The sequence below is a fragment of the Lotus japonicus genome, chromosome 6 (assembly GCF_012489685.1).
Source record: "Lotus japonicus ecotype B-129 chromosome 6, LjGifu_v1.2".
Classification (NCBI taxonomy): Eukaryota; Viridiplantae; Streptophyta; class Magnoliopsida; order Fabales; family Fabaceae; genus Lotus; species Lotus japonicus.
The window spans coordinates 56,818,289-56,840,009 of NC_080046.1; the positions used below are offsets into that span (position 1 = coordinate 56,818,289).

The 21,721-nt window shown below is 36.2% G+C and overlaps 4 protein-coding genes across 4 annotated transcripts; 1 reads left to right on the forward strand and 3 right to left on the reverse strand.

The window, feature by feature from the left end:
- Nucleotides 1-1,394: 1,394 nt before the first annotated feature.
- LOC130725850 (extensin) lies at nt 1,395-2,460 on the forward strand. The gene has a single exon (XM_057577041.1). It carries the CDS (start codon nt 1,697-1,699, stop codon nt 2,201-2,203), a length of 507 nt encoding a protein of 168 aa, XP_057433024.1. The 5' UTR covers nt 1,395-1,696; the 3' UTR covers nt 2,204-2,460.
- Nucleotides 2,461-5,919: 3,459 nt separating this feature from the next.
- Nucleotides 5,920-10,200, reverse strand: LOC130723136 (importin subunit alpha-2). Its single transcript, XM_057574094.1, has 11 exons — nt 9,860-10,200; nt 9,627-9,723; nt 9,424-9,515; nt 9,177-9,308; nt 8,900-9,085; nt 8,614-8,777; nt 8,442-8,520; nt 7,821-7,949; nt 7,005-7,132; nt 6,515-6,904; nt 5,920-6,394 (listed from the first exon to the last, which is right to left on the reverse strand). The coding sequence occupies exons 1-10, from the start codon at nt 10,073-10,075 to the stop codon at nt 6,532-6,534; spliced, it is 1,596 nt and encodes a 531-aa protein (XP_057430077.1). The 5' UTR covers nt 10,076-10,200; the 3' UTR covers nt 5,920-6,394; nt 6,515-6,531.
- Nucleotides 10,201-11,158: 958 nt separating this feature from the next.
- Nucleotides 11,159-13,371, reverse strand: LOC130726525 (uncharacterized). The gene is made up of 3 exons (XM_057577804.1): nt 13,039-13,371; nt 12,628-12,878; nt 11,159-11,884 (listed from the first exon to the last, which is right to left on the reverse strand). The coding sequence occupies exons 1-3, from the start codon at nt 13,183-13,185 to the stop codon at nt 11,491-11,493; spliced, it is 792 nt and encodes a 263-aa protein (XP_057433787.1). The 5' UTR covers nt 13,186-13,371; the 3' UTR covers nt 11,159-11,490.
- A 2,668-nt stretch (nt 13,372-16,039) lies between these two features.
- LOC130723030 (protein FAR1-RELATED SEQUENCE 11-like) lies at nt 16,040-20,297 on the reverse strand. The gene is made up of 4 exons (XM_057573949.1): nt 20,088-20,297; nt 18,311-19,313; nt 17,142-17,585; nt 16,040-17,064 (listed from the first exon to the last, which is right to left on the reverse strand). Exons 2-4 carry the CDS (start codon nt 19,268-19,270, stop codon nt 16,210-16,212), a joined length of 2,259 nt encoding a protein of 752 aa, XP_057429932.1. The 5' UTR covers nt 19,271-19,313; nt 20,088-20,297; the 3' UTR covers nt 16,040-16,209.
- Nucleotides 20,298-21,721: the final 1,424 nt, after the last annotated feature.

Sequence of the window (21,721 nt, forward strand, 5' to 3'; positions counted from 1 at the left end):
AATATACTAAAAGATTAGTTTTATTGTGGTGAATAAAACTCAACCAAACTCTCCACTCCATTTCTTTCTTCTTCTTCTGATTATTATTTGATGTACAACTTAGATGAAAATTCACTTTGGCACTACATATTTAGTAGTTTCATGTATTGGAGTTGTTGGTAAAAATATAGCGTAGGGAACTAGGGAAGGGGTGCTTTGCCTTTGTTGCTTTTTTGTTATTGGATTGTAATTTGAAAATGGTTCAAAGGGACATCATGACTTTCAACCCTTTTGTTGTGAACAAAGAAAGAGAGCCTTCAAAGTCAAGGCATGAGGAAACATATATCTCAAATTTGCACTATTATTAGGGAATGGCTAACAGATAAGAACTAACAAAGTGAAATAATGCCCAATTAACCGAGTAATTGAACAATAAAGAAATCACTTTTGAATATATAATAACTTAAATCATTGCTAGGTGTTTTCCAAAAATGAAAAAGGGCATCATCAAAAAGTAATTTTTTGCCACAGCTTTGCAATCAAAATCATAACTAAAAATACTGATTTATCAAATCATAGTTGATACCTACAGAGAGGAATTTCTTCATTTAAACGTTCAACCAAACATATGATACAATACACCAACCGGTAAATGATGAAGTGAGCAATAAATATAGAAGGCACAAAGAGACAGAAGAAGCAATTTGTACACCAACAGATCCAACGCATTTCCATCACCCAAAACAAATAAAAAACCAAATGAATCCAACTTTGCTTCGCATTTTGCACCTCTTTGCGTTTCCTTTACGTCTCTTTCTTAGGACCATCTAACACCTCAATTCATTACCTCCTCCCCATTTGTATGCAAATACCAGAATTTTTACCTCATTAATAACTTCAGATCTAACATCTAAATCAACCACTTATGGTGGTGCTGGTGACAGAGTGAGACACACTTCTAATAATTAGGTACTCAAATGCATGAAACAACACAACATTGCTAGTAATTACAAAGAGTAATTCAAGTCATATGTAAGTTAAATATACGTACTTAAATAAACATTCAACTATTTATCTTCACTGTGTTCAAATGTGGCTGCTTTCAGCTAAAGTAAACGTGTTGTCGGTGTCCTCCATTGTTTTCTGTCTTATGACTATTCTCTTTTCACATTTCCCCTTTACAATTTCAATTAAAAATAAAATTGTTAAGGAATAAAATGATATACTGTAATATTTTAGTCCCATTTTGATCGTGTCACACGCATTAATTGAGGTAATTTCTACTATTACTAGATAGTATCGGTTATAGCTTAATAATAACTTTATCATATATTTTCACATGATTTCCTCCATATTTGATATTTGAGACACTCTAAGTGTATAAATAGACGTCAAATGACATTCTTCGATATCATCTTACCCTAATCCTTATTTTTCATTTCTCGCTCGGCTTTGCTGACTTAAGAGTCGGAGTTTTGCTAACTCAAGAGTTAGAGTAGGAAACGTGCAACAATAAAAAGGCCTAGTTGCTTGTTGCTTCAAAAGACAGGGTACCCTTCATTCTCCACACCCCACCTCAAATAGCATAAGCAACACTCTCTTCTACTTTTTTCCATTCTGTTGTCCACACTTTCCACTCACCCTGCCCTTCTTCTCTAAGTAAAAGTATCAAAACCAGACCCCATTTCTAAGATCCTTCATTGTGCTCCCAAAAACAATGGGAACAACCTCACCGTGTTGTTTCATCACGGTGGTTTTCCTTGCTGCTATTGCTGTTGGTTTGGCAGATCAGAGCCTGAAAACCACGTCCAAAGATGAAGTGAAGTGCACACCGTGTGAACTTGCCTCGCCGCCGCCACCATCTCCTCCGCCGCCGTCTCAGCCTCCGCCTACTCCGACCAGCAACTGCCCTCCACCTCCTTCCCCACCTAGCGGCGGCGGAGGAGGCGGGTCCTACTACTCTCCGCCGCCACCTTCTCAGTATGTCTACTCATCACCGCCGCCGCCAGCGTCCACCGGAGGAGGGGGCGGCGGAGGTGGATACTATTACCCTCCGCCGAGTCAGGGGTTCAACTACCCGACGCCGCCACCGCCGAACCCAATTGTGCCATATTTCCCATTCTACTACCACACCCCTCCGCCGTCCACGGCGGCTCCTCTGCCGGTGAGGGGTTCAATGCTCTTGGCATTTGCCTTGTTGTCTATTTTAGTGGCGGTTCTTTGATAGAAGAAAAAGGGAAATTGTGGGGGTTAAAATAAGTGCATAGATTAGCAGATCTAGAAGTTTGCAGGGAAATGAACTGAAAGTGAGGTCAGTGCAGTGAAAGGACAGTGTACTTATTTTGATTCTCTATTTTTTTCCTCTGAATTTCTAATGGTAATGTAGGTTTGATCTGCAATTTGTTCACAATTGGTAATTGTATCTAATTTTGATTTTGATTAGCATGAAGAAAAACATAAAGCAGAAGCTACCTTTATTCATTTCTATTTATCTATTTACTTGCTCAGTGATGATGGTTAATTTTAGTGTGGAAGTATTTTTATTATATGAGGTGATCAGGTGACAAAATTTATTTGAAGCTACCCAAAAGATAAAACTATGCTAAATTGTCAGCAAAGAATTGAATTGTTTCTTTGTGGTTGATGAGAAGAATTGAATTTGTTTCTATGTGGTTGATGAGTATAGTATAGTGATGATCATAAAGCATGGGTAGGAAATTGATTTCTTATTTTTTTGAAAAATGGAAATTGATTTCAATTCTGGGGTAAATTGAATTGAATGGTGTCCACAAGAATCATCTCTATATCTTGGCCAGGGATTGAGAAACCAATATTTTGGAATTTAATGCATTATACTTTTTAAAAATATTCTGAATATGTGAGTATAATCTAACAGTTTTTTTTCTTTATGATTTATTTTAGTCGAGCCAAATCCATTCTGCATTAGTGGTGTAAAATAAAAACAATGTACTAATAATTAGTTGATTTTATTGCAGAGAAGGGTCCTTGTTCATTGAACCGTTGGGATTTGGGAATGATCAATTTTTTAATATTTTTTCATACTAATAATTCAGTGGACATTGTTTGCCTTTTTTTAAGCATTTGTTTCGGTATTCATTTAAAATGAGAGAATGTGATACACTTTAGTTTATTTTATAGAATATAAATGACCAAATTGTAAATTAAGAAAGTTTATTATGAGACAAAACATGACAAATCAAGGTAAAAGATATAAATTTCTTCAGATACAAAATCCCTTCATTTTTAAGTGTGTATTAGAGAAATTATTAATTTAGTTTTCCTCTCTTAATTACACACCCAATGTGGAGCGTCCTCCTAAGGGAAATAATTATCCAATATTTTACAAGAGTACATATTTTATTCAACACCTTGCTTACTTTCTCTATTATAAATTATTTTAAGGAAAATAACTGTTAAGTTGAAATTGATAGTGTGTCGAAGAGTCAGCATATACAACAAATTCTCTCGTCTCTTCGGTTGACGAAACTTCCATCTCTATTACTATTTTTTTTATTAATTAAAAGAACCTTTACAGCTGCACAACATTTGTTCTGCATAGTATGATTAGCAAGCTCTGTGCTCACCTACTTAGAGATATGCATGCATTTACTTTGTCAATTGTCCATATGTAAAATTTTGCTTACATATAGCATAAATTTGATGTAATAATAACAGTAATATATATGTTTTGAACATTTGATTTGGTTAATATGAGAGGAAATATAAAATGGTTGCCAGATAAAGAAACATGTGCAGGACAGGTATGATCAGATGCTCTCACGACTAGGATAGTTAGTGTAACCATCCAATGACAATTTTGGGGTAGTTGTCACATACTCACAATGATCTGGCAGCTGGATATTCTGACACCATTGTTTCTGTGTGAATTCGTGGGCTATTCAATCTCCTGAGAATCGTTGACCAACACTAGTTTTACATTTTCTTAATAGGAAAAATTTCCTCAATTTCCTTACATGCTTTCCATCAAGCTTCATTATTAAAAACTAGTTAGAAACTTTGTGAGCCAATCACTTTATTAGTGGTACTAAGTACTAACACTGAAGTTCAAAATGTACCCAAAAAAAACACTGTAGTTCAAAAAAAAAAGTACTAACACTGAATTTTGTTTCAAAATTGGTTACAACACTGAATTTAAATTTTGATTTTAAATAACTATCACTTTTAAAGTTTTATTTCAAAAAACATTCTTAACAATAAAAAAATATAAAAAAAAATTAACTCTTTCAAATTTATTTCATTTCACATTTTCTATCAAATATTTGTTCTCAAATATCTTTGCAGTACTGATTAATAATACATATAATTTTAGTTTGTTCTAATTAATCTAGTTAAAAAAAACTAAACAATTGTTAGTATTTTATAAGTTTATTTGCACTTTTGCTCTCTATAGTTTTCAGCGAGTGATTTTAATCCCCCAATAATTATTTTAGCAAATTCAGTCCATCAAATTTTTAATTGTTCCAAATCATCATATATCATTATTATTCTATTTAAAACTCCCAAATTCTTGTTTTTAAGAAAAATATTCATAAATTAAATCAATTTAATGATCGTAGATGTTATTCCCAAAAGACACTAATCAAAACATTTGATGACACTAATCAGAAATTAAAAAGAAATATGCTATTTCTCCTCTTTAAACTCTAATCTCATCCTATGAGATCCTTCAAATCTTAACACACTTTAACTAAAACCTATCGTTTATCAAATCTACCATAACTCTTAAATATTTTTTGAAAAAATGAAGATTTAATGACTTTATGCATATGAAAATTGAGATATTGACTTAATTTCCTTAGAGTTTAATGGTTATGCACTGATAGTGTAAAATAGTTTTACACAGTCATCCAACCAAAGCATGTCACATATGAGAGATAATTACATTTGACTTTAATTTTAATTAAAAGAATAAGATATTTTCTGATTTGACGGAATTCAATTGGATGTCTGTGTAAAACTATTTTACACTGTCAGTGCATATCCATTAAACTTAATTTTAAAAGTGGATGGGCTTGATTAGTTTGAAAAAAATATGGAACGATAAAATCATACATGATGCCACATGGACCAAATCATACTAAAGAACTATTCTTTATATTGCGCCATCAATTAAATCCCTTCAATTTTATACATTATATCACTTTCATGATATCATATTTATTTAGCTGTTCTGTCCTGTGTCCTAGAATATATATTAGAAAAACTTGCATTTAAAACAACGGTCTTCATATGTATTTATTCTATTATTGTGTAACGGGGCATTTTAAGTTTTTTATTCACTTAAATCACTTTAATATTGAAAAAGCACATGGTATCATATCGCCAGTTCATTAGAGCAATATTATTGCTGATTGGTTTGCAAATGGGGGGCTCACTCTTATACTTCTTCACGTTTTATCATCACCACCACCTATTGGTTGTGATAGTGAATTGTGTTCTCCTTTTATAGGAGTCTCATTGTGTACTTCATTTGATTTTGTAACTTGTTTCACCATCCTCCAATAACCCAAACACACACACACATGCACACATGGGGTTGGAAAGCTGATAGTGGCAGACAGAACTATGTAATAATTAGCTAAGCCAATTATCAATATATTGAGACAGCCGCACATGGCGGAAGCTTTGGCCATACTATGGGTTTTGAGTCACACAATGTTACCTGTCACCAGGTCGAGTCTGATTCTTTGGTTGCTAAAGTGTTTCACAACACTTGAATATCTCTCAAGTCTCAACTATCATTAATCAGTAACCCTTTGATACCTTCCATCTTACACCATGCTAAACGTGAATGAATGGAAAATGATGATGTGTTTTCTCTACTTTCACCTCTGAGGGGAGGAGATACCAATGACAGTTAATAACAGAAAAAATTTCAGTTGAATCAAAGACCATGCAAGCACAAAAATAGCTCTAATACTTTCATTGGAATACACCATAAAAATTGGTTTCTGAATACTGTATTCACTCAAATCAAATACTGACTCGGTATCAATAACCAATACAACTACGACGACTCGATAAAAAAAATAGGACTCAAAGCCGCAATAAATAAAAGCCCTTCCATAGCCACATAACGCAGGTCCGCAACATAGGACATCTTGTATACTTCTCCCCCAGCAAGTATATTTCAAAGCACTGCTCATTATGCTGCTGTTGAACCCACCAGTCCCCTCCTTATTTGGACATTGTAGTTTAACTGACCAACCCCTGCAACTCATTGACCACTGACTCAAGACCAGACTGACACCAGACACCATGAGGTACAAGGACTTAACCCCGGACCCCCACCCGGACCCCCACCCCAACCCCCCAAGACTCGACTGCAAATGTCACCCTAGTAGCATCAACCCTGCTCCATCCAACCATGTTCCTATGATCATTGGAAAAAAAATGGTTTAGAGAAAGTGGGACTTAGGTTGAAAATATTGAGTAAAAACTATGATTACAACCCCAAAGGAGAAATAATTAAGACAAAGTAAGGCAAATTTACCTGCTTAACAGAAGTCTTCAACTGAAGTTGAATCCACCGGATGGGACTGGAAGCTCGTTGGTTCCAAAATTAAACCCAGGTTGAGCACCTTCACCTGGAGGCAAAGTCTCATCTTCATCTTCCAACCAATATGTCTCGAGGATTTTAACAGCCTTCTCATATATTTCATTGTTGTCATGGCTCTGCAGGTTTTCAATCTTTTCCAATCCCTCAGCTTCATCTATCAACTGAGCATACAAGTTGACATCTCCAGAGTTACCCAAGTTCTTGTCAGCCTCCCCAACCTTCAGAATGTTCTCAAGACCTTCTAAACAGACAGTAACGATTCTTGGGTCGGGACAAACAAGCAGATCACAGAGAGGCTTGATGCAACCCTGGCTCACCAAGTACCTTAAATGACATACAGCAAGTTAATAACATAAACCCCCAAGTCCCAACATCACCATTATGAAGCTGGGTGAAAAAAAATTGAAAGTAAAAATTCACATACTTGATCTGCTCATGGGTACCGCCAGATGTAGCATTCGAAATTGCCCAAGCAGCTTCCTTTTTAATGTCAAACTCAGCATTTTGAAGAAGATTAACAAGGGGAGCAATCAGACCCGCTTCAATAACAGACTGCATACATAAAATGTAAAGTTCAGAGAGCTTTTTCAACAAATAAGCCCATAGAAAATCTTATGTTTTGCAATAAAATTCTGATAAAACATAGCCACGATCCCAAACAAAATATAACCATCAATGGCTTCCAGCAAGACAGAAGATTTCCTTCAATGATGTACTTGGAACAAATTTTAAAAATGTTCGTCATGTGAAACAAAAATATAAGATTCGGTCAATCAGTTGATGCGTCAAACTTCAAGGGCTTACATTCGACTCATACTCAATTATTATCCTTATGAGATAGCACAATGCCAAAGATCACTGGCACACCACAGTATATTCACTATACATTATGTTTTTGTACATAGAATGGAGTTGAGAACGTGTCAATCATCATTCTCTAATTTATCTTCTCCAATCGGTTTAACCTGAGAACTAAATATGTTTAAGCCGGTTATTATTACACTGCACCACATCTCCAAGTTAAAAAAGCATAACGATCCATATGACAAGACCAAAGCAACAGTAAAACACAATAAGAGGTCATCAGGTCAATAAGAAACTTGGAACACTCATAAACTTCAAAAGGTCAATAACTCCATTGAGAAATTCAATAAAATATGCAAGCATATATACTACCACATCAAAATAAAAGAAAAGCATAAACAATAAAAAATGAATTCTTTATAAAGCAGTGAAGCACCTGTATCTGCTCTTTGTTTCCAGCTGTAATGTTTGATATAGTCCAGCAAGCTTCTTTCTTGATACTTTTTTTATGATTTTGCGTCAACAGGCTCAAAAGGCACGGGAGTGAACCATGATTGATAATAGCCTAATGAAAATAGTTCCAGAAAATAAGGAAATTCCCACTAATGAGTAATGACACAAGCACAAAAACATCAAAGGAAAATAATTATTGATTCTTGGTAATAATTAGTTGTGGTATAAATGGCATATGTAGGTGGTAAAAGCCATGAAAGAGGTAGGTGAATTTCATTGTGGATAATGACTAACAATATCAATATAACTAACTGTTCACTTTTTTCTGACCTATGTAGTTACTCTGGAATTTGGTATGAAGCTCCATTAGCCCCAAATTATAGCATCAGTGCTTGAGCTAATTAATCAAATTAGACAAGCAAAACTAACCTACCAACTACCAAGTACCAACAGTTCGGGTGAAGTTATATAAATTTTTTAATAAAAAATTTTCCGAAAAATACTTATATAACACTAATTTTTAGTGTTTTACACAGAAAACCTTATATTTAATAAGAGAATAAAAAGATAGCAAGCAATTAATAGAACTGTTCACAAATAATACCTGAGTCTGCATATCGTCTCCAGTAACAATATTTCCCACTGTGCGAAGTGCAGGAATCAGCACGGAAGGAGACGGGTGCCTTCAAAACATGGATACACGTTTAGGGCCAAAGCAATCCAAAATTGAAATAACAGAATCTTTGTCGAGCGAGTAGAGTAGAATTAATACTCACAGAAGAAGCTGAACCAATCTGCTACATACACCTGCCTCAATAACTGCTTGGATTTTGTCGTTTGTTCCATCGGAAAGATAAGATAGCGCCCAGCATGCGTCAGTCAGGACCTCTTCATCATTGGAAAAAACCAAACGCTCAAGAGCTGGAAGCGCTGGCCTCACCTGCCCATCAAATATTCTAGTATTAATATAAATATACAGACAGAAGCCCTTTAACCGAAAACGACAAGGTCCACGTGGAGGCTGAGGCCCGTTGGGTTTAAATTAACGAAAACGACAACTACCTGTTCAAATGGAGGCTGAGGCTTGCCCCTGCAGAAGTTTGACAAGGTCCACGTGGCGTTTCTCAGCATTGAAAGTTTGGCATGCTCATTCAGCTGGGACAACAATGGGATCAGGGCACCATGGCTGAGCACTAGATCTCGACACCTAGGAGAATCACCAGCAACATTTCCCAACGCCCACACCGCCTAAATTTCAAAGCTTCATAGTTAAAGAGAGCTCAACAAAAACTCAAAAATTCAAAAATGCCCGCGCTACTGCATTTCAGTATCAATATACCTGCTCGCGAACATCATCACTAGGCGAACTAAGCAGCTTGACAAATATCGGTACTGCCCCATGATCAATTACCACCTTAGTGTTCTCCGAAGTCCCGGACGCAATGTTGGTGAGAGCCCACGCAGCCTCAAACTAACCAAACAACACGTCACACAAATAACTAATCAACAACACAAAAAATTCCAACTACCCCACAGTCTACACTACACCTTAACAAGTATAAATGCGGAAGCGAAAAAGTACAAACCTGAAGTTGAGGGAAATCCTCCCTAACGAGAAACTCAACAAAACGCGGCACAACACCAGATTGGATAACTTCCTCAATCGGAGGGCTACGCTCTACATAACAAACATAACAACTTCAACACACAGAATCATAGAAACAGAGTGATTCATGAGAATCATAACAACTTCAACACACAGGATCATAGAAACAGAATCCATTTTTACCAATGGATAGCAGCTTCCGAAATTGAGTAGTTGCTTCCAGCTGCTGGCTATTATCATCCGACCAAACCCCAGCAACCATCGCCGGAAGACTCTCTAACTGCAACAACAAACAATCACACACAACCGTCACAACCGTTTTCACAACCAACTATCCAATCGATTCAAATCACAGAATCTCAATCGATCAAACAACAAAATCGAAAAAGCAGAGTCCACGATGGAGCCCTAATTACCTTTTTCTCGACAATGGAGGAAGACTGAAGAGGAGTGGCGAACTGCTGCTGAGCTTGGAGACCCTCACGGCGCTTCTTCTGGAGGCTCTCTTCGCGCTTACTCTTCCGGATCTCAACCATGTTGTCCTCCCTCCTCCGGCGACCTTCGTCGGCGTCGACGGCAACCTTGTAGCGGTTGCGGCGAATCTCGGTCCTAGCATTGGGCCTGAGCGACATCGTTTCGATCTAGCGCCAATCGAATTGACGACGGTGAAATCGATTTGGGGGTGGAAAAACCCTAGAAATTTCGATTGAGAATTAAGGGACACTGGTTTGTAGAGAGAGAGAGTGAGAGAGAGAGAGAAGGCTTCGTTGGAAGAAATTTAAATAGTGGTGTGGTTGCGTGTGATCGTGGTTATGGGTTTTCGGGTTTGGGTCTTGGATATGGGTCCGGGTCAGTTTTGACCCGGTGTGTTGGTGATTGATGCGGTGCGTTTTTTTCTTTATATGGATGAACCGACTTGACTGAACGGGTTTACCGTTTCGTTTCACGGTGATGGATCTTCACTTTAATCATAATAACGATCTGATCTCTATCTTCAAGAATATCCAATTTCAAATTTCCAACTTCACCCATGTATAATAAGTTTTATTTAAAATATATATTATAAATATTAAATGAGCTTTTATAAATTTTTAATGTCACATGGGCTTAACGGTAAAACGAAGAATTTTCATATGAGGGCAAATAATTTATAGACATTCATTTCATTCAAAAATTAAAAATAAGATAATATACCTTTTTTCACTTGAATAATGTAATTTGGAAATGAAATTCTCAAAATAATTTAATTCGAAAAACAAATTGTTAGCCCATGATGGAGGAGAAGGATGAGAGATGGCATGATGAACATTTTTTTAGGGAACATATAATATTACGGTTCATATTTTGCGGGTTCTCAACAATGTAGCGGATTTTCTGACACGTCAAGCGTTGAAAGACATTTCCCGAAGTGTGAGGAGCTGCATTCATTGGCTATTGTAGCATTGTTGTGTTTAGACACAGTGGTGTAATTGTTGTTTTTTTCTTTTTTCTAGATTTTATCTGGTAAAAAAAAGTGAAATTTTGATTTAGATTCAAACTTAGAAGAACAGACCAACAATGTCTAGCAACTTAGTAGATAATCGGACTTCTTAAGCATCTAATCCATCGTTCAATTCATGAGTGGTGCATATGAAGAATGACTTGTTAAGAGAGGTGTGTGCATTTAGTGTAATCTAAAAGTCTCGAGATTAGTCTTATTATCATCGGTCATAGGATACCATAAGAAAAAAACTTGTTGAAAATAATGAAGTTCACTTCATTCTACAATAGGCTTGTAAGATCTATTTTACCTTCTTCTGTGGCATATTCTGTGTTATTGGCCATTGAATTCATCATCCAACAGGCAATAACAAAGCCAAATTGGCAGAAGTTATCTCATTAGTCATTACCAAATGAATCAGATTCATAAGATATTTACACAATCAAATGAATTTAACCTTATATTTGTATAGAACTATAATACAGTTTCGTTTTCCCCTCACTCCACTTTCCTTGTGCCATTTAGATTTTTCCAAAACCAAAGGCTCAAAATGTTACTTTCCTTAGTTTACACAAAGTTGTAGCTTTTGTTGAAAGGAGTTGGGAACACAGATAGCAGAAGCTCATTCTGACTCTCTCTGGTGGTTGTTGTGGGGTTCTCCCTTGCAACCGCTGCGATATGTCGCTGAGGCGATCGTGGCGGAGAAGAGTAGAAGGATGAGGTTTCAAGAACCTCCCTCCGAACAATTGCTAGCTCCTCTAACATTCTCTGTGTGCGTAGCGCTGTTAGGTATAAACCAGCAGCTAGGAAGACTGTGGTTAAAGCAAACACACCAGCAGAAGCAAATAAGCCTTCTCTGATGCTATAACAAATTGTTTTAGGCTTATACCAATTCTTCAAATGCCCTGACTCTACACTAAGTGCTGCCAACAGCAAAATTTCCGCCACTGCAAAACAAATCCTACCACATGTAGCAAGTGTCAAACTCAGTTACATTCGTATCCTTGGAGAGGCTAGTGCGGAGTTTTTTTCGTATAGAAGACATGAACTTGAAACTTTGCTTAAGGGGATTTGAGTATGTATCACTTGAACCAATGTTTTATTGCTAGACAAGGGTATCATAATCAGAATTACAAGTTTGTTGTTAGGAGGACATATATTATTCCAGATTATTAATATACGCAAGATTCCCTATTAAATTTAGGATTTGCTTAGTTTGCATTAAGAACATTTAGGTCTAAAGCTAAGGTTCCTTTCCTAATAATTCCCTAATAATAGAAGTCTGTCAGAGTTTGCCTATTAAAAATATAAAAGATTTCAAATAATTGATCAAATGATGGGAATAGGGACCATGCAATCAGAGAATGTTCATTCTTCTCTTATTTCCTCTACACCCACCTCCTTCCTTTTCTTTTGTCTCTGCCTTTTATCTTATCTTCCCCATAGTTTCTATTGGTAATTTTTTTCCCCAGTCTATCATATCAAATCAATTTGTCCATGACCTCATTGAATATTGTTGTTGAGGGTGAGTCCTCACAGCAAATATATGGTTGGATTAGCGCTAGCATAAACTTTCAATTCTAATTTACAAAAACTTTCAATTATAATTTGCAAAAACTCAATGAAATTTACAAGAAAATAAGCTTAAGGAACTATAATTTCTGTGATAATTGAAGAATAAAAACTAAAATATATTTTTCTTACCATGTTGTAATGAAGAAAAAGCCAGCTTGCCATATTAGGGACTTGGCAGAAGGAGAATCAGGATCCCAGTTGAGCAAAGAAGGTTTTGATTTACTCACTGCTATCAACATGTAAGTGTGCTCCACCACCATGGCAATTGCAAGTCCAATAAAAGCAGAAGCAGCACATAGCAATGGCACTTTCCCATTCCCATCGTAAACACATTCAGATTTTGCTCCCTTTTCTTTCCCACCTGTGTTCACCCATGTCACCTGACATATCAACCCCACCAATTTACATCAAACTCCATGAGGAATCCTGCTCTATTTGGTAATTGCTAGTTTTGTAATTTTGAATATCATTCTACAATTTATTCTACAAAATCAATGAGAAGAAGCTTATGTTAGAGTAGCTTCTGCTATAAAATTGTACCTCGGAACGCGTGGCTTCGGCTATGAGACATAGGATGAAGCATAAGAGGCCTAATAGAATTGTCAGAACCATAAGGAGTGCACCTGTTTTGCTACTCAAATCTGTTTTGCCTCTACTTGGTTCAAGGTCTGCATGTGTCACTGCCATTCTCTGTGGCTTTTCTTATAATTTGTTTTTTAGTTCAATACAGATAGAGTTCCAACAGGAGAAAAGAAGAGGAAATGGAGTTTTTATGTTCTAAAGGGAATTAGAATTTGGATGAAGAAGAAGGAAGAGTTCTAGAATTGCTTGAAGCAAAGGTTGCTTAAAGGCCAAAGATTCCCACAAGTTCAATTGTTAATTAGCACCATAAGTTTGTCTTTGAATGTGCCAAGTGATGACAAAGCTAGTGATCATGACTCATGACACAACAAACACGTGTACATTACATTAAACTTTCATGACCAAAGTGTAGTGTACCTTTCAGTTAATTCAGTTTATTCTCCACAAATATTTGTGAACAAATCAAATATTTGGTATAAGGTAGGACTAAATACATGTTATCACTAATCAATTATCCCAAAATCTTAGGAAAATAAAAGCCTTCAATCTAGTTATTTGATTATATCCATTTTTGATAAGAAGTGTGGTGAAGTAAAAGATGCTTGATGAACAAACCTTTCTAAACAAAGAAGTTTGGAAATCCAGAGAAAAGGGAAAGGAATATAGATTGTTAAAAATTAGAAAGCGAATGAATTCTATGCTTCAGACTCAGGGCAAAGCATTATAAGATGAACGGTTGTTATTCTTCACTAGGAGTTGAATATTTGGAGCTTTCTAAAGTTAACTAAGTGCTGAGCATAACAACAAAGCTTCAAAAAGTGCTTTTCTGAGGTGGAAAATGAAGATCAGCAGCAGGCACCAAAAAAAATAGCTGCCAATAGACACCAAACAAATGAAAGCATGATGTCAGTCAAAACGGTGGTGCAATCTTGATCTCACAGCTAATCACTCCTTACCTACTTAGCTCTTTTTTATTCAATCAAGAGTTCAAACTATAATTTAAATTTCTTTTAAACATGTAATGTGTTCTATGTGTTAAATTGTCCAATCCAACCAAATCATATTCTTCATTCTTCGTTAGTGGACAGCGAACGCCACTATTGGCGAACATCCGACGACAACTTTAATTTGTGTCGGTTTCTGACCATCACAAATTACAGGTGTAGTTGAATGTTCTCCAAAAAAGTGTTATCCATTAATATTTTTGTTTTTAAAATGCATTTCATAGTTGTCCCAACATTTTGTACCGACCATTTCCATGCCTTATCTTAACTCGCAAAATGCAATCTGTGTCATGACATTTTGCCTAAATAGCAAACAAATAGGTTCTGGTCACACATCCATTGGTTTCGTATTGCACTGCTCTTTCATCTTTAAAGATATATTAATTATATCTAATTGAATTTATTAATTGCAATCATAGTGATCATACCACAACTTTTGATGGTCCTATTTCTGATTACGACATTACAAACAGGAACAGGGTTAGAACTTAGAACCAACAATAGCTATGAAAAAGCAATAGAGATCATCTACAGCAATTTTCTCTCTATAACTCTCTATTGCAAATTCTTAACTCTTAATTCTCATATTAATTGTTTCAAATTAACTCATAAAAGGTTAAATTGGTCAAATATTTATACATTTGTTATTTTGCTGCTGCATATGCTGCAAGGGCGGCAGGAGAGGATCCAAATTCAAAAGTTGCTATATATCATATTTCAAGGTGAATGAGATGTTGGGAGATTATGCTGGTGAGAATTAGGTGAGAGTGAGAGACCATTTGAATGCACTATATGATTGGGTTAGGGTGAGGAGCATGAGCTATTAGATTCAAAGGTCAAACACCACTGTTAGCATTTGAAAAAAGAAACAATCAGGTGCACTATTAAAGGATCTCTCTGCTGTAAACAAAAACTAAAAAAAGATCTCAGCAAGCATCTTCTACAGTCTACAATCCAAGCTTAATTGCTAGGTCAATGACCAAATAGCCATGCCACGTCGAGCTATTGAAATTGAATTGAGTTTCTTTCTTCACATACAAGACAGCACAAACTTAATTATTCCACGAGTGATGAACTTTTCTAAGTGATTCCCTTTGCACCCCATTAACCTTGCTACATCATATATTCTCTTGCGTGTAATGCATGATTAGTGGAAAGTGTTCACCTTAAAAATCTGAACACCAACCATGCTCTAATCACCATTACTTCATTCTTCATTTTTCACAGGCTCTGCATGTTCCAAAACCATGGCTTCAGAGAAAACGTCTTCTACCACCGCCAGCAGCAGCAGCAACCTAAGAATCTCTTCAGAAGAAACTCCTGCCACAACCAAATACAATTTGGAGAAAGAGCTAGCAAGGAGAGCTATCTTGAGGTCTCATCTACGCAGGAATGGGAGAAGAAAAATTGCAAGTAACAACAACAGTGCTAAATCGTTGCCTAGCAGGCTTAGTAAAGTTTCTCTAGAAGAAGATTCTGCAGAATAAGTCTTAGGTATGAGACACTGTCATAAATGTGTATATATAATTCCATATTGTAAATAAGGCATCCAAAATGCTTGCTTATGATGTTAAGATGAAAAGCAAATTTACAAGTTTTACATGCCTCTATAGCAGTAATCAGGATTTTTTTTCTAGCAAAATAAATCTAGCAGCAGTGAGCTCAGATCCTAGGATGTGTACACATGATCAGCAAACTTTGTAAAATAGCTTATAATATCTTGCAATAACTGATCAATTTGTGGATGAATAAACAGATTTCATTGCAAGTATTCTATGAGCTTGAGCATTAGTTTGCAGAACAGAGCTAAAAAATTTGTAAGGGGATCCAAGGAGAACAATATTTTGTAGGGCTCCAATAAGATTGTATAGCCCACTCATTTAAATTAATGTTTCGTTGAAATTGAGTACTGACTACAGATATTCTAAATAAAGTAAAATGTGATTTAGTCAATGTGAAATGAATAATATTTGGCTCTAGTACCAACTTTTTAGAATGTCACATTTTGACCCCCATTTTTTAAAATACCATAATATTAGTTCACAAAAGTGATACAACTTGCCTAAAAATGCATTTACTATGTACCCAAAAAAATGCATTTACTTTGCAACTTCTTCCATTCACTCTACATATACCCTAATGCATCTTCACTTATATTATCACTAGCCATTATAGAGCAATCAGATGCATCATGTCCGTACAATGGTGCTGAGAACTGCCTACGCTTCCTACTGAGATCAACTCCATCTCTTGCCCTTCTCTCCTTTAGCTTCCCTAAAGCCATAGAATCATGTGGATTTTCAATTGCAAAACCATGAATCATTTCATCAGTGTCTTCAACCTCAGGCAGGATCAATGAATCTGATGGATAACAGTATGTGATATCATTCACCGCATGCGCTGACCTGGGAAGGGTTTTGATCTGTGATAGCACCATCGGAACCTGCTCACAAGCCACGTCGAGGCGCTCTTCGGTCTCAATGGATTCCATTAGAAGTGTTGAAACCATGGACTCCAAAAATTGTATCTTATCAGGCTGATCCCTGCTATTTGTACCCCGAAAGGGGTTAGTAGGCGACAAACCGGTGCTTCGCCAACGCGAAGGCAAATACTGATCCGGGATGTGAAAACAGTTATTAGTTGACATGACGCGTAGCACGTGTCTGCATAAGATGCCTGTAAACTCAAACAGATGGCAGCTGCAGCTGATGTGCTCTTCACAAGGAACCCAAAATACTTTGCACCCTCCATCTGTGTGAGCGTGGTGCCTGACCTGGAAACAACCTTCATCAACCAGAAAGGAAGCATATTGTGGTGCCAAAACTAGCTCATCCTGGAGTTTACTCAGGGCATAGGGAGTTAGTACAGTGGCAGCATGGGATTCAATAGGTGAACCTGTTTTGAGGCAAACTTTCTGAAGTTTCCGTTGCATCTTTTGCTTTGCTCCGGTCCGGTCATTAAAATCAACAATATCAGCCACCTGTAAAAAATGATGTGTAAATATGGCATATCATACAGATAAATAAAACTAAATGCAATAAATTATATATCACTGACTTGCTCTAAAAAGCGATCTGGTTGAGATTGGGCACTCAAGAACCGTTGGATGAAAGCATTGATGGACTCAGACTGACATGTGCTGGTCAATCCTGCAAAGAAGTATCGCCTCAAGAATGGTAAAGCCCAAAATGTCCTTAATGAATATAGGCTAATAATATGTTTATTTGCATGGAGTCCATATTTCTCTACCATTTGTCTCCAGCCTTCTTCAAAATCTTCCACCAGTTCCAAATTGTAGAGCCGATGGAACTCAGCTTTCCACTCATCATATTGTGATCCAAGAAGTAAAGAAAACCAGTCTGAGAACCTAGAAAGAATATGCCATATACAAAAGCCATGCTTAGTTTCAGGCATTTCAGTAGCAATAGCTTCTTTCAGCCATGTGTTGTGATCAGTTAATATTGTTTGTGGAGCCTTTCCTTTCATGAAGTCCAAGAAAGCCTGCATATATGTCATTTACAAACAAAAATAAGTCAAATTAATCAGATCTCGTAAACATCATGTAAATGAACAAAGTATCAGTCAATGCATTGTACACGGTCATTATCATTCTTCCATCAAAGAAACAAATCACATATCTAAGGTAGCACGTGAACAGATTAGAATAATAAGAGGCAACAAGGGTCGAACTCCAAATCACTTGATCATGGACGTTTTGACACCTTGTCATGAATCAACTATCCCAAAAGCTTAAGCTATTGGGTGAAGATATGAGTTGTTTTTTATTATACTTCTAACAAAGATCAACCAGAACATGAGTCTTTTACTGTTAGGTGCATATTAAAATATTACAAAATAAGTCAAAAGCTAAAACAGTGGTATATTATAGTTCCAGTAAAAAGGGCGGGGACCAAAAACAGCAAAACAGAACAAACTCTTCCATTATGCTACTAAGAATCAACAGATCACACATTAAAAAGAAAAATACATCCAAATTCTTGCTGCCTTGATATTTGTGGTTTTGCTAACACGTTCCCCTTAGACGCGTGTTAAGGAATTAAAGTCGAAATTCTTAAATGTAAAATACAAGCGTTCATTATCTTGAAAATCTAAGAAGCGTCAATATTTTATCTTAACAGTAATTAGGACAATAAGTTGTTGACTAATACAACAACAAAATCGTTATCCCACCAAGACTGCATATTTTCATAAGGTTCTAATCTTACCTTTAGAGCCCATGTAAAAGATTGCATATTTTCATCCCGTAAAAGTGCACAACTAAAGGAACATATCATTCCATTGTTGTCCACTCCAAGCCAAATTCCCAACAGCATGTCATAAGCCTCCACTCGGTAGGTTGTATCAAAAACCACAGCATCTCCAAATGACTCATATGACTGAATGGATGAGGCGTAGGACCATGCAATATTCTCAAGCCTGTTATTATTGTCTATTTTGAATTCATACCTGAAGTTGTGATTTTCATCTTTTAATCTCTTGCACATAGTAATCAGATCAATAGCATCATTATCTCTATCCACATTTCTGAAAGACTGCAACAAGTTTCTCACATCTACCTCTGTAAATGGAAGACAACCAAGTTTGATACCCTTCTCTAGCTCCATTAGTCTTAACATTTGTCTTACCGACATTCCAGCTTTAGCAAACATGCATATCCGACCCTTGTCATCAGGAGATATTGGACAGTATGCAGGGAGCAGACGCAACTCATTGGATTTTAACAACTCATGATTGTGGATGTTCCTAAAACCAGTAACACGCCATTCAGGGACATCAAAATCTGCCCTTCTCACAATACGCATATATGCTTGGCAACCACAGCGAGCCGATTTGCGGTTCCTTTGTATCTTCCCTTCATCAGAAGGTTTAGACTGGGGAAATCCACCTCGATGGCAAGTAAAATCCCTCCTTGTAACTCCCCGGCCAACCCCATCTTTCCCTCGAGTGCGGTGTCGTCTAATAGAAAAGCCACATTGTTTAGCAAAACTGCAGTAAAATTCATAAGCAGCTTCTTGAGAGACAAATCTTTGACCAATAAAAGGAACAAGATTGACAGAAGTTTGTCTAGACAAAATTGTATCCTCCGGTGTTTCCTCAACAGTGCCAATGTCATCCTGGGACAAATCTGTTCCATTTTCAGATGATTCCAGCAGTCCTTCTGACATTGTGTTATGTAAGTAAAAAAGCAGAATTGGTTTGAGAAGTAACCTGCAAGACAAGCAAATGAGAAATCAGCTTAAATATGATATCAGAATAAGAAATGAATAGCCGAAATGAATTGACAGGAGCATGAAACCTCTTTCACTACAAGAACAGAGAATATAATAGACGAAACCCCTTATTCTTATCCGTTACATAGTAGTATCAGATTTGTTGATGACCAGACTAGAAGAACCAAAGCAAAATTCTAGAATGATCAAACAGATATTCTGGCTTTACTTTTCCTTTTTTTCTTTTCCATTGATATCTAACTCATCCCTAGAATAGGAAAGAACAACCTGGAACAGGAACCTCGCTCTTTCGCCGCTATCATCGCTAAGTAGCTAACCGTGAACTTTGGAAACAGAAATTACAAGCTAGACAAGACTAAAAACAATTAAAACAGTAAACTGAGCTCATACTAGTTAACTAAACTTATCTATAACCATAACAATATACTCCCATATAACTACTAGGTTTATGTCTCTCATTCCACTAACAGTTCCCAGCACACACACATCACTCATCAATGTCCAAGAATTTCATGTGGGTCTCTCAAAATAAATAAATAAAACATGTCCTAAAAATAACATTCTCCTTAAAACTAACGAACTCATGCTTAGGTTTCACAGATCCAGACACCATTTATGCAAAATCTCATTCAATCCCAATCCCATTTAGAAAAAGAAAAAAAAAACATAAAGTGAAAATTAATTCAAAACAAAAGTTCAACTGTTCAGATTGAATTATGAACAGGAAACTTGACATGCTTATGAAAAATACCAGGTTGGATCGTGGGGTGCAGTAAGGTTAGCTCAATGATCAAAATCGAACTGCGAAATTGAATTTTGAGAAGATGAAGAAATGAAGATGGAAGTGGCGGGGAGGGAGTAAAGCGCATCCCATGGAGAACGATAAGCATTTACAGGGAACCAAATCTTATCGTGCACCGTCTGGATGCACACTCTTATCCAGCGCATCATGTTTCCTCATGGACTTCTGGGCTTATTGGGTTCATCAAATGGACTTATTGTATTCCAATCTAGTTTCTAATTTTTTTTTATTTACAAAAATGGTAGAACGAAGAGAAAGCGACATCTACAACCGAACAGAGCGTCAGTGGTATGTTGTGATTCAAACCCTCAACCTATGAGGAAGTGAGAGTTAACCCCGAAACCTGAAGTTAGTTGTGTCAAATATTCTATTACAATATTAATAATTGGTGTTTAAGTAATGATATATAACGCTTATATAAAATTAGAGTTAGAGGATGGTGTTTCAGTCCAAGACAGGAAAAGTTAGCGAGTTCGAAGAGCGCTTACATAAGACGTACGTTTATTTCACCACATGGAGACTAATGAGAGTTTGTCGAATCTGCGACCTGTAAAGTACGAGAATATATTAGGCTTCACTAGACCAACTCATGTAAGCTATTAAATATATATTTATTTTCTATTTAATATTTTTATAATATTCAAGAAGAAATTATAAAATTTACTTAGAAAAAGAATACACTCCACTAAAATGCGTGCTTTTGGTTTATATATCCACTTACTTATAATAGTTTTTGTCACTTTTTGTTTGTGAGGTAGTGCACTGCATTATCGTCTTCACCCTCAACTCAAGTTGAAGTATGCTAAGAACACTCCATGTTAAGTGTTTTAGTAACGACTTGCAATGAGGAATGTGGCCTCAAATAATTTTGAGGTTAAAGACTTTGAACTTGAACTATCAAGTACGGGAGCAGGTTAATTATCAGAGCCGGGGGGGGGGGGGGGGGCATGTGCTAGGACACGACACCATTGCTTTTGCTTGGTATGAATAAAACGACAAAGGAAAATGATTTACATATTTAAGTAAGAAAGGAAGAGAAATGAGAAAGTGATTGATGTTATATATGTAAAGTTGAGAAATAAAGAGAAAAATGAGGTATTTAAAATCTATTTGATTGCAATTTTAGTTTACAGCTTTTAGAAACAATTTTTAAAAATAGTTTTTAGAAGAAGAAAACAGTTTAATTTGTTTGAATGTCATGTTTTCTAACATTAAGAAAACTAATATCTGAAAACTAAAAATAAAAATAAAATCTAAAAACACCTTTTTATTTGTTTTGGTTTAGTTTTAAAAACGGAAAATAAAAATTGTTTAAAAAACACTTTTTAAAAACTAGTCGTATCAAACATGTTATTAAGTATTTACATCTTATATATCTTCAAGTACCATTACCGACAAAACACCAAATAATGAAGCATGGAAGAATGGTGGTAGGGGACGGCTATCCCATTATTTGTTTAACAAGGCATAAAGCTAAGTGTCATCTTCCCTCAAATCTTAAACATTCTATGCATATCTAATATTTTGTCTTACGCACGAGGGTTATTTGCAATGTGTATTGGTTTGGTTTTTGATGAGAAAAA

What these genes read in the sequence shown, in the direction of transcription:
- LOC130723136 (XM_057574094.1), bottom strand. Translation starts at nt 10,075, where the DNA reads ATGTCGCTCAGGCCCAATGCTAGGACCGAGATTCGCCGCAACCGCTAC. An exon ending in AGATTGGTTCAGCTTCTTCT is followed by an intron (nt 8,521 to 8,613) that starts GTGAGTATTAAT and finishes CATGTTTTGAAG; the next exon opens with GCACCCGTCTCCTTCCGTGC. An exon ending in GAGACGATATGCAGACTCAG is followed by an intron (nt 7,950 to 8,441) that starts GTATTATTTGTG and finishes TATTTTCATTAG; the next exon opens with GCTATTATCAATCATGGTTC.
- LOC130725850 (XM_057577041.1), top strand. Translation starts at nt 1,697, where the DNA reads ATGGGAACAACCTCACCGTGTTGTTTCATCACGGTGGTTTTCCTTGCT.
- LOC130723030 (XM_057573949.1), bottom strand. Translation starts at nt 19,270, where the DNA reads ATGTCAGAAGGACTGCTGGAATCATCTGAAAATGGAACAGATTTGTCC. An exon ending in CTTTTACATGGGCTCTAAAG is followed by an intron (nt 17,586 to 18,310) that starts GTAAGATTAGAA and finishes ACATATATGCAG; the next exon opens with GCTTTCTTGGACTTCATGAA. An exon ending in CAGATCGCTTTTTAGAGCAA is followed by an intron (nt 17,065 to 17,141) that starts GTCAGTGATATA and finishes CATTTTTTACAG; the next exon opens with GTGGCTGATATTGTTGATTT.
- LOC130726525 (XM_057577804.1), bottom strand. Translation starts at nt 13,185, where the DNA reads ATGGCAGTGACACATGCAGACCTTGAACCAAGTAGAGGCAAAACAGAT. An exon ending in CCGAAGCCACGCGTTCCGAG is followed by an intron (nt 12,879 to 13,038) that starts GTACAATTTTAT and finishes TTGATATGTCAG; the next exon opens with GTGACATGGGTGAACACAGG. An exon ending in TTTTTCTTCATTACAACATG is followed by an intron (nt 11,885 to 12,627) that starts GTAAGAAAAATA and finishes TACATGTGGTAG; the next exon opens with GATTTGTTTTGCAGTGGCGG.